We start from the raw sequence: 13017 nt of genomic DNA, 5'->3' as shown, positions 1-13017 counted from the left end.
GGCACTTGAAACTACTTGCCATATCACGTTTATTAGCTTATTAAATTGTAAAATGATTCTTTGGCTCAGGCCTCATTTCAAATCATGCACAAGGCAAGCCAGTTAGCTCACCCACTCAACTTTTAATCTAACAGCTGTATCCCTGCTCGGTCACTCTGCCGCCCTCAAAAACATGATGGAAGCTAACGGCTAATCAAGAGGCCGCTGGAGGAGGAATTAAACACATGCAGTGCTGCGTTTTTTGAATAGGAATCAACAGGAGAAAAGAAAAGCAGGCGCTAATTAAAAATACATTAACTGGTTATCATTCCTTGACATATTTAGCTTGATCCTTTTTTCCTAATCAGCAGTAATGAACAAAGTGTTCTCCATCCACTGGGTATTACATGCTACGTTTCAGTGAGCAGTAAAATTAGCTGAGGGCCCTGAAGCTAAGTTGAACTGATGAAGCTTTGCTTGGCTTGATTACGGTTCTTGTACTGTACTTAATAGAATGCTGTCTGCTATTTGGATCCTCATTCACATTTGAGATGTGGCTAACCACAAATTAGTCACTGTTGGAAATGTCCTCTCATGTCTGTTTACTACAGTACACAGAGTTACAATAGGTAGATGCAATCACAAATGCTGCAGTCATAGCTTCTCCTTATTATATGCTCAAATTTAAATCTAACACAAGGCCACTAATAAGTTCACTAAACCCTTTAAAATCAAAATCTGCACAGGATTAAAGAGTAAGGCAATGCATGAGTAGTTAAAGAGCATCATGTCTCAAACAAGCCGGACAAAGTTAAACTCAGTAGTACATGTGTTGTGCATTCCAGATTGTGGCAAAAAGGCACGTCTTGTACAAATATGTGCGTGAATCATCAACTATAATCATTTCTGAATTAGCAAATCAATTGTCTAAGTGAGTATTTGATCATAAGTACAGTTCACTTACTAGCTTATTCTTGAATCACTGGCTTCCTGTCTGTCAGAGAATAGACTTTAAAATCCTGCTTATGGTTTATAAAGCACTGAATGGTTTAGGCTCCAAATACATTGCTGATCTGCTACTACTTTATGAACCATCTGGACCTCTGAGGTCATCAGGCACTGGTCTGCTTTCAGTCCCAAGAGTCAGAACGAAACATGGTGAAGCAGCGTTTAGTCATTATGCACCACATAACTGGAACACACTCCCTAAAGCTGTAGGTCCGCTCCAACTCTCACCTCCTTTAAATCAAAGATTAAGACTTTTTTATTTGCCACTGCCTTCCTATCTTAGCTTATTTTAACTTACTTTAAATGCAAATTTTAAATTTACTTTTAATATGTTTCCAATTATCCTTTTCATTTCTGTTTTATTATATTTGGCATTTTAATTGTGCTCTTTTCTGAATGTTTCTAATGCTTTAATGTGAGTCTGATTCTGCCTGAGGTTTCTGCCTGTTAAAAGGAAGTTTTTCCTCACCTCTGTAACCAGCTAAATACTGTGATGTGCAATGCTCATGATGGATTAAGGTGGGGTCAGACTGAGTCTTACCCTGTCTTGAAGTTGGGTCTCTATTCATAATTTGACATAGAGTGGTCTAGACCTCCTATGTTTGTAAAAGCGTCTTGAGATAACGTTTGTTGTGATTTGGCACTATAAAAATGAAGTTTGATTGATTGATTGTTTGATAATGTTTTAATGTAAAGCACATTGAGTTGCCCTCGTGTATGAAATGCACTATACAAATAAAGTTGCCTTGCCTTGAATCTGACATTCGTAAACATCTGTATGAATTTTCAAAGAACTCTGGATATTACCCGGCCTCAAATACCCTTACGACTTTTTCATCAACAACAACAAAGACTGCTGCTAATGTGGAATCTCTGAATCTGAAATCAAGCAAGTGTTAAACTAACAGAATGATTGTGCAACTTAGGTAGCTACGAATGTAAAGTGTTAGCATCTAAATCACATCCATATTACAGTCAATTGTAGAGGTCAAATGTTACATGGAGCTTTGGCATCATTTCTCATGTAGTCAAAGGAGGTATAAAGCAGATTTAGCCTCAATACAAATGCACTCCATGGCACAGACAAGGGAAGATAACTTCATCTTCAACCAGAGACAAGGACTGCAAATTAACCACGGCTAGAATTCCTGCATTGGTTGCACTTTAATAAGCTTTGACAATGCCTCCATGTATTCTCCCTGTCAAATAAACTGATAAATACAGAAAATGTGGTCTCCAGGTAATTCTGATCCCAGGTAAAATAAGCTAAATTCTCATTTGGGAATCTATTTAAGCCCAGAGGCATTTTGGTCGACGCCAACTGACAATGCCTTTTAGAAATAAGTATACACCAGAGGAAATGCAGGGAATCACCAGGGCAGTCAATTTACCAGTTGTTGTATTTCAGTCTAGATCAGAGTTGTTGTCCGACTTACAGGATGTAAACAGACTGCTGAAACTGAAGCTGAATGTGTTCAGCAGTGACAGCTCGGTTTATGCTGCACTAAGCTGCCCACATCATCAAAACTCCCAGATGGAGGGACCATATGTCCTGAAAGTGGTAATGTGGAAGGTGCATGTGCTTTACTTTCTGTTCCTGTCATCACTGCTATAATCATTGCATGCGACTGGATTCTGTTTGCTTATGCACTGAACAAATTGTCCTGCCATGCACGTTTAAGTCAGTCTTTCTTGTTCTCTGTTGTGATAACATCTGTTTATCCCACATTGTTTGCACATAGAAAACTTGGCATATACAATTTATTATGATTACATTTTGAGAATAATCATCCAAAATTCACAGTACATGATACTTGTGATGTGATTACACATCCCTGAGTTGTTGGTACACCACGGAGCGTCGCCTCCTGAACTTCACTGCTGATTCCACCATGAAGCTTGGTCAAGCAAGAGAGGGAGAGAGAGAGAGAGAGAGAGAGAGAGAGAGAGAGAGAGAGAGAGAGAGAGAGAAGCTCCGACTCACGCTCCTGCTCCTTACATGGACCCAATCCACTCCTATCTAGTACCTGTCACACGCTGGCTGCAAAATGGAATTGACTATTGATTTCCCCCTTACCACAGGTCAGTTGTGCTGGCAGGCGAGAGTGGGTTCACTGAGAGCCTCATGTGGGACAACAAGAGGAGAGAGGAACAAGACGAGGAAATACACACACAAAAAAACACACACCAACACACCAGTGCAGATACACATTCCCATTAACTACCATTCTCAAGGATTGTGTAGAGGGAGATAATAAAGGTTGCTTGAAAAAAGGTGTGTGCTGCAACATGTGTAGCGAAACACACTCTGGGCCTGGCGGAGCTCTGATAAAACTGTGATGGGATTTGTTTTGTGAGGCAGAAAAAAGTTTAAAGAGCATATGAAATGTTGAGAGCAATCCAAGATTTGTAAAAGGAGATTTTGCTGCACTGCAAAAGAGCAGTGGTTCAGAGTTTTGGGGCATGTGGTCCTTAAAAATGTAGCACTATCAATTCAAGACCGAGACCCATCATGACAGGTATTTCTGACTGTTAACTATTTGACAATATTCAGCCTTCTTAGTGTGACTCATTTGAAGACTTTCAGTGCTGTGTATGCTAAGAATGAAAAAATTAGATAACAGAAGATGGCCAAAAGAAAATTAACCAAGTTGTGTGCAGTGCAAGTATTTTAATTAGCTTTATTTCAGGAGCCCTTGGAGGCTCACAGCCCCCAGGCTGGAAACAACAAAAATAGAGGACAACAAAATAAGCAGATTTGTTAAACAGGTTTTTATAAAGCCTCTGCTTTGTTGCTGATTGTGGGGAAGTTTTGAAGTCAGAAACAGGAAGAAGTGGGCTAAACCTCACAGTGGCAGCTTACTTTACTTCCAACACAGACACTGATTTCTTTTGACAACAACAGTTTGAAAAATTCCTCTTGATAGCTGTCAAAGAGAGCAGACTTCTATAGACTTTTAAGTGCTGAAAGAAGAACTTCTTAGAACTATCTATTTATTTGGATTGCTGGTATCAGAAGGTTGGAAACTCATTTATAATCATTATTTAAACTATCATGATAAATGAAGCTAAAGACTTCATCATGGTAGTTTTCAGACATTTACATCAAGAGGGCCCAGGATCTTCAGATACTACATTACAAGAGATCAAAATGTTCTCTCTGCCCGATGTTTCCTGAAGCCTTATTCATATTATGATTCCGTGGTATGGCCCTAACAAAGTTCCACCCTTTGTACTTTCATGCTGATCCTGTAACGGACTAATATTGATGTCCTAATGTGTCGTTTCACATTGTGTAACAACGCTGCAGAAGTAAGAACAGTAAACACACAGCTGGAGCTTCTACACACATGCACACACACACGCACACAGTGCTGCTCCACCCTGCCTGCTTACAGTGATCCTGTCTGGCCTCTGTAACACCTATGTTTCTACATCTGATTCCTGCATAGCCATGGAACGACTTGCTGATTGGCCACCCCTGGCGCTACCCCAAAATCCCAAGCTATAATTGACTATTTGCCTTGTTAGAGGCAGGACTTTTGCTAAAATCAGCAATTTGTTGGGTTAACAGGCTGGTAGCACATGTCTTTGTATCAAACTGTAGCACGTTTTCTTTTGTTACCACCTTTTTGTTAGTCAATAAATCATTTTAGCTTTGAAGATTTGTGCATCTCCGCTCTGTTGTGTTTCTTTTTAAAATCTAAACATTAGGCTACTTACAACCCTTCCTATTTTGTTTGTAATACTACTGTGCTTGTGCGCTAGGAATATGTGTGTGCACTCATAGCCCAGCCACCTCTGTCTATGTCAGCACCGCCCCAGTTGGGCCACTTCCAGTCAAAAAAGTCTGGACATACCCCTCGGCCCACCATCACACCTCTGTGACATTCATATTGGCGGAAAGATGAAGGCGTTGAAGGGGTAATACGAAAAGGGCAAGATATTCTACCAAAGCCTAAAACCGTGCCAAAGATTGGGCGGACAAGTCTGCGGACATGTGTAAGAGAATTCTGTGGTGAGAACTCAGAACCTTTCAGAAATGGTAAGCCTCCTCAAAGTCCTTGTATATTTAAAAAGTAGGCTACAAGGATACGTTCATGTGTCTCTTGATTTGGACCCTGGTCCTTACCGCAGGAACACCCTGAGAACCTCTTAAAGACCCTTGTCTTTGGGGAAGATTCCTGCAGTGGAAAAACAGCTTTTGTTGAATTTCATCTCATAATGGCGAGATTAACAAATCATAACAAACACAGAAAGATATTTAGTCTTAATTCAAAGTTACTTTTCATAGGTGTATTAAGAGATGACCTTCATAGTATTCATATCTGAATGTTACCTTTTAAAGCCAGTCAACCAACTTTTCAAGTTAAGTAAAGTTCAAGTAACTTTGTAGCCAAAGTTGACAACATGAGCAGTACACACTTTACTGCCAAGCTGAGTGGCACAAACTTTCTCTGCAGGCTCTATAAACTTTAACAGTGTGTTGGTCTGTGGACAATGATCTGACAAACATAAAAAATTAACTGTCTCTTGGATTTTTTGGCTGAATTCTGTTAGGAGCTACAGGGTTGTGACATTGTGCATTGTGTCTTGCCCCAGTGGTTGTGTTCCCTGCAGTGTGCAATGTGCTCTGTATAGATGCCAACGTGGCCACATTTGTTCACCGTTTGGTTTGACTTTTCATAATGAGGGCTGTCAAATGCTTGATATTGTAAATCGTGATGACTCACTCAATTTCAATTGGTATTTGCAACAGATTTAGCATTTCAAAAGAGTTTTAAAGTCTATATTAACAATTTGAAGCAATCCTTACCAGTCTCTTGACTTGGGAATCAAATTAATGTAATGAAATTAATGTTTCATCAGTGGCGTTTTTTCTTAGGCAAGCAGGTGCAGCCAATCAGTCTGATTGGCTGGACCTGCTTTTTTAAAAAGGAAGCATGCCGTTTAAAAGTGCAGTTGTTATTTTCCAGTATGGCAATAGGAAGAAGGAAGATGCTGGGTGGATTTACTACGGTGTGCCGTAAGCAGTGGTGGACAAAGTACACAGCTTCATTACTTAAGTCAAAATATAGATACTCAAGGTCAAATATTACTCCAATACAAGAGAAAGTTGCTCAGTCAGATTATTACTTGAGTTAAAGTACTGGAGTACTTCCTTTTAAAAATACTTAAGTATTCAAAGTACTTCTTAAAAAATCTGAAAACATTGTATTTTCACAAGCCTGAGTGCAGTCAAGACTACATAGGAGTACATTCTGTTACATTCTGTTTATCTAGAAACCATTACTTGAAATCTGTAAAAACTATAACATGGAATAAAAACAGAAACTTAGTTACTCCAAGCACAGACAACTTAGTTTGAAATGTTCATCTGGAATCAAACAAACATTACGTAGCTCAACACGCTTTCTCAGGTTGGACTGTGAATTTTTGTGTGTTTGAGCAGAGTGGGAAACAGGGAGAACATTTCAAATGATACATATCATTCTTCATTTCAAAAACCTCTAACACGGGCTGAAGATATGACCATGGGAATTATAGGCATCATTACCACCTCTAAATGAACTGCCTGATATGAGTTAAATTTGCTTTGTGTTCGCTCCACATTCAACCGTGGAGACGGACGATATACAGGTACAACTAAACCACTGAGACAAACAGAACTACACAAACACATTTTACTGTCTAAGGGATCAGATTTCAGAAAAGAGAAGGAAATTCACGAGCTGACTTCAAAGCAAAAGTAGTGAGTAACTAGAGCACTGATAGAAATGTAGTGGAGTAAAAGTAATAAGTTCCCCCAAAAAATAATACTCAAGTAAAGTACAGATATTCAAACAATGTACTTAAGTACAGTACTCAAGTACATTTACTCTGTTACTGTCCACCACTGGCCATAAGGGACAAAATAGCACAGCACATTGCAATTTAGGCATTACTACTGAAACTCTGTTTAAAATGCTATAAATGAGCCAATGCTAAGAGTTCTAATAAGAAACAAAGTGCCTACATATTTGTGACAAGCATCAATGTATTTTCGAGATAAACATTACTATGCTAGCATGCTCCCCAAGTCAGGCCTGTCTGGCCTGAATACAAAACCTAATGCACATAATATTATTGCCTGGGCAGCAAAGACAGGCTCAGTGGCCATGTGAGTTTTTTCATAGTGCTGATAATCCACGGTGCAAAATGTGTACATCTAATCAATACAATATTCCAGCAACACATGGTACCTGAAGGTGGTGACTTCAGTCTGTCCTACTTTGTGGTGGGGATTCACTAGAAGTAGCAGAAACCTAAAAGCAGTACAACTCAATAAATAGATTAAAATGTTAAAATGACCAGAAAGTAAAATTTAAACAGATCAATACATGAAGCAAAGGTCACTCTTGGATTGGAGTGCAATCTAATTTAGATGTGTAATTGTAAATCAAGTAGTTCACTGCGTTACACTGCTCCCTCTTAGACGTACGTCCACCATCTTATTTGACTTGACTGTTTTACTCAGGAGAGGTTTTAGCATTCAGATATGCGTCTGTCTTGTTGTGATATAATCCAGGTTCATCTGAGGATAACGTAGCCCACATGTTGTTTATACACAGTTGATTCTCTGATCTGTTCTGACTTTCCCCTCCTCTCTCAAACTATACATGGGGTCATTAAGTTATTGATCGAGGGTAAGGAGGCAAACAACTGTGGGGTGCTGCTGCTGAATCAATCTTACATGCCGAATACCATGAGTGCACAAGCAATCTTAGTTTTTCATGCAGTTATGTTATAAAAGAGGCACTGTACTCAGAGTTTATGAATATAGCAATACTGTTTGGGGCAGGATTTACAAACACATGCATTTTTATATTAAATGCCTACAAAGTGTCAGAAGAAAGCACTGATGATGACTGGCTGAACACACGAGCCAAAGGGGTTAATATTTTCTCTTTTTGTTTCATGTGACACTCTTAGATTAAAAAATTGAAAGCAAGACGAACATGACTTCTAAGTTTTGACTGACATTCGAAGTACGTGGTCTCCCGATGGGCTTCAAACTTCCTCCTGCTGCTGTTTCCTTTCAAGTCCAGCCTGACGTCCCGTATGATCTACAGCCACTCTAGACCGCCGCCCCTCCCGCTCCCCATAAACAGTTGATTGCTTCACTTTGTTCTGTCGGCCATTTCCTTGTTCACGTTCTGGACGAGCGCTTATAACCGACTAACTCTCCGGCTCCTGATTGATTGATTTATGGGTCAGTTAATGGATCACCTTACACGCCTACTGTTCACACTCAGAAGTCTTTCAGTCAGCAATCAAAGCAAATATCTGAAACTTTTCTATTAATATTGTCTATAAAACCCACTTGTGCTGAAAGTTCCTGCTCTACTCAAGAAAATAATTAATGTGAAAGAAAATGCTCAATATTTGCTCAGTTTGTTATATTTTTAAATCTAAGGCTGCATTTAAAACACCTTACTTTCTCTTTTAGGGATGCCAGACCACCTGTGAAACATGCCATTACGGAAAGACCAAGGTTGTTTGCAGAAATTAGCATAACCACTGGTAGTACTCACACACACAACAGATTGTAAGCAGATTATAGGATTTGTTAAAGGGCTGACCTTCTGTTAAGCAGCACCTGTGTAGAACAAAGTGAGCCAAAAAGGATATCTACCCACTGGAGCCAACAGATGGCACTCTGGTAACATCCAGACCCAAGTGAGACATTCATGAAGTGAGGGGGGAAAAAAGGAACAGAGATAGAGTGACTATAATTTCATGTTTATTGTATGCTTTGGTTGTTTTACAGATATAGATGAGGAAGTAGCAATGCAGGAGCTTAAGCACGTAAGTTTGAAATTGCCCTCTTTTGGTAAAAGTTGAGGAAAATCAGACAAATAGAAATGAAATCCTGCAGGAAATGCTCACCAGAGCCCCTTACATGGACTATATTTGACAAGGCAGCCTCTCTGCGTCAGATTCTTCAGTACAGTCACTTTTCAAACTTGACCTTCTTTTGGTTCTATAAGTCATCCCTGAAAATGTTAACCTCGCAAAAGCTGTTTGCCTCTTTGTTTAATTCTTCTGTTCAGGGGTTGAGATAAACGGCCAGGAAACCTCTTCCTTTTCAGCTTCCTGCCAACAGGGCCTTGGCTACTCATCTCTCTGCCGTGCTCTTTGTTTGCGAATCCAGCTGACCCAAGCATGGGGGCTCCTCTTCTCAGGCCATAACCCCTCTGGTTAGTGGCACGACCCCTGCTTTGAAGCAGGGGGGGCCCACTCAGAGACACGCCACGTCTATTTGGGACAGACTCATCAACGACAAGGTCATGCTCATTTTGGACAAACGTGGGTGGCTTGTTGTGACTATGGGGATTCAATTGCACAAGGTCAGGCCGGCCTGGGGCTCTAGGGGCAACATGCTTGACCCGCTCAAAATCAGAGTGGTGGTTAATAACTGACCGTCCTCTGGGGAAGCTAAGCCCTTGGTTGGGGGTGTATTCTGGATTATAAATGCCATGGCTTGGTAGAAAAGTAGGTTCAAACCTCCTGGGTTGTGATTGCGTACGCATTCTCTCATCTAGGGGTCTAAATCCTGGTTGATTTTGTCCGTAGGAGGCCATGTTAGGATCAGTCTCAGCCATTTCCCCAACATTGTTTAGGTAACTTTGAGCTATTGTGAGAGGGTGCATCTCATTGTGAGGCGGTCCGGAGAAATCAGGGGCTCCATGGGTGCCAGGATAATCCAATCCCAAAGCAGCTGCACGTGCTACAGCACAAAAAAGTTACAAAAATGTATTTAATCTGTGCGCCATTTCCTTACATTTTAATGTCACATAAACTTCTAATTGGAAATTAAAAGAAAGCACTAACATTAATCAAAATGCATTACATACCTCTTGCTGTTTTAGCACAATATGAACCTCCAGCTGATGCACACCGAAGCACAACAGCACTGCAACAGACAACAAATACCATCAACCAAACAGCACAACACTGAGCAACCATGATTGTTTTATAACCACAGGAGACAGTCACATATGAAATACCTGAGAAAAATCAGCAGAGGTATATGCATCCCTGCAGCTATGTCAGAGTAAGCTTCATAGCAACACAATTACAGAAAACACTCGCTGCTCTTGACTTCTTTTGCAGCCATTGTGACTGCCCCAAACTCTCACCCTGCCTCTGATTTACTAATTACAGACAGCTGGTTTTCATAGAGAGCAAAACTCAACCAGTGAAGCCAGTCAGCCACGGGCAAATTAATTCATTACAGGCAATTAGTTAAAATGCTTGGTAGCAGAAGAGAAAAAGACGAAACATGGTAATTTTTTTGTTGTAATTTTTCATTTTAGTGAAATGAGACGCATATTTAAAGGTGGAAAAAAGAGCATCAGGGGTAAAAATCATGATTTTTTTTTGCTTCAGTTCAGTTTGACATTCCAGCATGAGAGCATGAGATAGCTCTGCTATGTTGTGTGAAACATATGGCCATTTGTAAGTAAAATGTCATCTATTTTGCAACTCATGCCCAACAAATTACATCACATCAGAACTTTAAATTATTTGTTCAGGTTCCTTTTCAAAACTTCTGATTTACTAAACCTAAAGCCATGACAGTGATATACAGTTTGAGCATGCATACCTTAACAATCACACATTTTAACCCTCCTGTTTTGTTCGTTTCTCTGGAACAGCAATAATGTTCCTGGGTCAATTTGACCCAGGGCATATTCAAATACCAAAAGTGTCACGACCCCAAAAAATCCTAATAAACATCTTTTCAAATCTAATTTTTAACTCCATTACTAAACATTTAAATCAAGATTTAGTCTGTTGGTGTTCTTTAATTCTCACAGATCATGGTTCAATGAGGATAACTCACTCGTTTTTCATTGAAATTAATGTTAAAACTTTTTAAAATGTACATTGGAAAGCCCTAAATATAGATACAATATTTTTTTAGGATATGGATTTTTGTTAATTTTATTTTACATTTTGATTTTTTTTTTCTTTATGAAATGATGTTGATAAATTAACATGACACTTATTTTGTCACATGCTGCCCAGATTTATATGCTGCATTTAGCTGGTTTGGAAGGCATATATTGCCTAAAATAGACTTTTAAAGGGTCAATTTTCCCGCAACATAACAGGAGGGTTAAAGATGCAATAAAACCTGGCTTAATAAAGCTTTGAATACATGATTCAAAGAATACTAGGTTAAACTGGGAGGTATTGACAGGGTAATTTTCAAAACAGACAATACATTTCCTTAAAAGTGCAAGAAGCAGAGCCTGGGTTCCAGGTATGTAGCAGGCTATGTCTGAGCCAACAGTGTAGCAGCTGAGAGCATAGGGAAGCATTTAATAATTCACTCAAATTATTTCTGTCAGGACTGACAAGTTAAAACGGGGGCTTGATTTAATTCTGTAATTGCACGTTCACCTTTTACCCCGAACCCACACTTTGGTAATTAATAGGCCTGAGCTTTATTTGAAGTGTGGCACGGGAAGTAATGGAATTTAAATTGCAGGTGATGTGAAACCAAAGATGTGAATGTCTGCGTGGCCAAGGAGCTCATGTTATTTTCCTGCCGTGGTGTCGCCCAGGGGAGATTGGAGCCAAAAAGTGGCATCAACCTGCAGACCTAATCCTCTGCTCCTGCACTCCCAACACCATCTGTCTGTTGTTACGGATAGACTGGATCACAGACTATATGAAAAGATGGAGGACATGACTGCTGCCTAAAAGGGAAGCCAAAAACTCAAACATCCTGCCAACAAAGCCTGCCTGCTCCATGATAACAGATGGGACATGGGGCAAAATATAAAATCAAACACACATTAAAAAGGCATCCCTCAAACATGGTTTCAGTCATTATGGTCAGTTCTTAACACACCGATTTATGTCCAAGAGTTCATTTTTCAAAAAAGCGTAATATTAATTTTTTAGTTCAAGTAGTTGAAACAGGGTGTATCATTATGATTGACAGCTCTGTTGACTAACATGGCTCCAACAACACTCTGTGCCAGATTAGCAAAGTAAATGTACTCAAGCTGTCTTGCTATGAACTGTGCCAACCTGATAACCTGGTGTCACCAGACCCATCAGTAAGCTCATATCAGGAGGGTCTGTAGCTACTTCAGATTCTCTTGTGCAACCATAGTCGTATTTTTAAAAATGGGCAGTGGCAGAACCAGGAGGTGACCACCCCTGAAATTTGGTGGCCACCCTGAAATCCTAAACCATGATTGGCTATTCGCCTTGTCAGAGGTGGCACTTAGGTTGAAATCAGCTTCTTTGCATTTGAGCGAGGACTATTTTCTTTGTAGGTGGTTTAAATGGTGACTTTGGACAAACATCTTCTTTTTGAATCCTTAAAGAATGAAACTTCACATATTTAAATGTTGTTACTTTGTTAAGTTACCTTTTAAAGTTAATAACAGAATATTTTTAAAATTGTTTTATATCAGAAGTTAAAGTGAATATGGTAAGTAGAGATAATGTCATGAGTCCATGTTTAGTTCAGATTTTTCCTTGTGTTTCATGCCTTGGTTTCTCCTGTGTTTATTCTGTATTAGTTATCCTTTGTGTCCCTTGTGTGTTTTGTAATCCATGTCTCTTTTTGTATTTTTTGGTGTTTCTTAGTCTTGTCTTGTGTTCTCTGTTTTGTAGTTCTGATCCTTGTGTTTCCAGTTTTGTTACTTTCTGCCCTTGTGTGTTTTGATTACCCTCATTAGTTTCACCTGTGTCCTGTGTTCCACACCTGTGTTAACTACTCTGTGTATTTAGTTCCTCTGTTTCCCCTGTCCCTGGTTGGATCATTGTACGTCTTCCTTGTGTTCCCTTACTTTAGTGATTCTATTGTTTTCTTTTGGATTTAGTTTTTGGACGTTTAAGTAAGTTTGTTCGTACCTTTTGTTCTTTATTATTAAATCAGTTTTATTTTTTAAGTCTGCATCTTCGGTCCTCCTCTTTCGTTTCTCCACACCGTGACAGATAACACTCTAAGGTTTGGGGTAG

At 39.5% G+C, this 13017-nt stretch overlaps 1 protein-coding gene and 1 long non-coding RNA gene across 2 annotated transcripts; one reads left to right on the top strand and one right to left on the bottom strand.

Moving 5' to 3' along the window:
• Positions 1 to 8748: 8748 nt before the first annotated feature.
• LOC117822969 lies at positions 8749 to 10176 on the bottom strand. The gene is made up of 3 exons (XM_034697953.1): positions 10038 to 10176; positions 9885 to 9943; positions 8749 to 9757 (listed from the first exon to the last, which is right to left on the bottom strand). The coding sequence occupies exons 1-3, from the start codon at positions 10064 to 10066 to the stop codon at positions 9033 to 9035; spliced, it is 813 nt and encodes a 270-aa protein (XP_034553844.1). The 5' UTR covers positions 10067 to 10176; the 3' UTR covers positions 8749 to 9032.
• Positions 10177 to 10199: 23 nt separating this feature from the next.
• On the top strand, positions 10200 to 11857 carry LOC117822970. The gene is made up of 2 exons (XR_004633288.1): positions 10200 to 10315; positions 11528 to 11857. It is a non-coding gene; the product is annotated as an uncharacterized LOC117822970 (long non-coding RNA).
• The last annotated feature ends 1160 nt before the right edge of the window (positions 11858 to 13017 follow it).

The sequence above is a fragment of the Notolabrus celidotus genome, chromosome 12 (assembly GCF_009762535.1).
Source record: "Notolabrus celidotus isolate fNotCel1 chromosome 12, fNotCel1.pri, whole genome shotgun sequence".
NCBI classification, from domain to species: Eukaryota; Metazoa; Chordata; class Actinopteri; order Labriformes; family Labridae; genus Notolabrus; species Notolabrus celidotus.
Note: the sequence above shows the minus strand (reverse complement) of the source record. Positions and strands in the feature narration are given on the sequence as shown.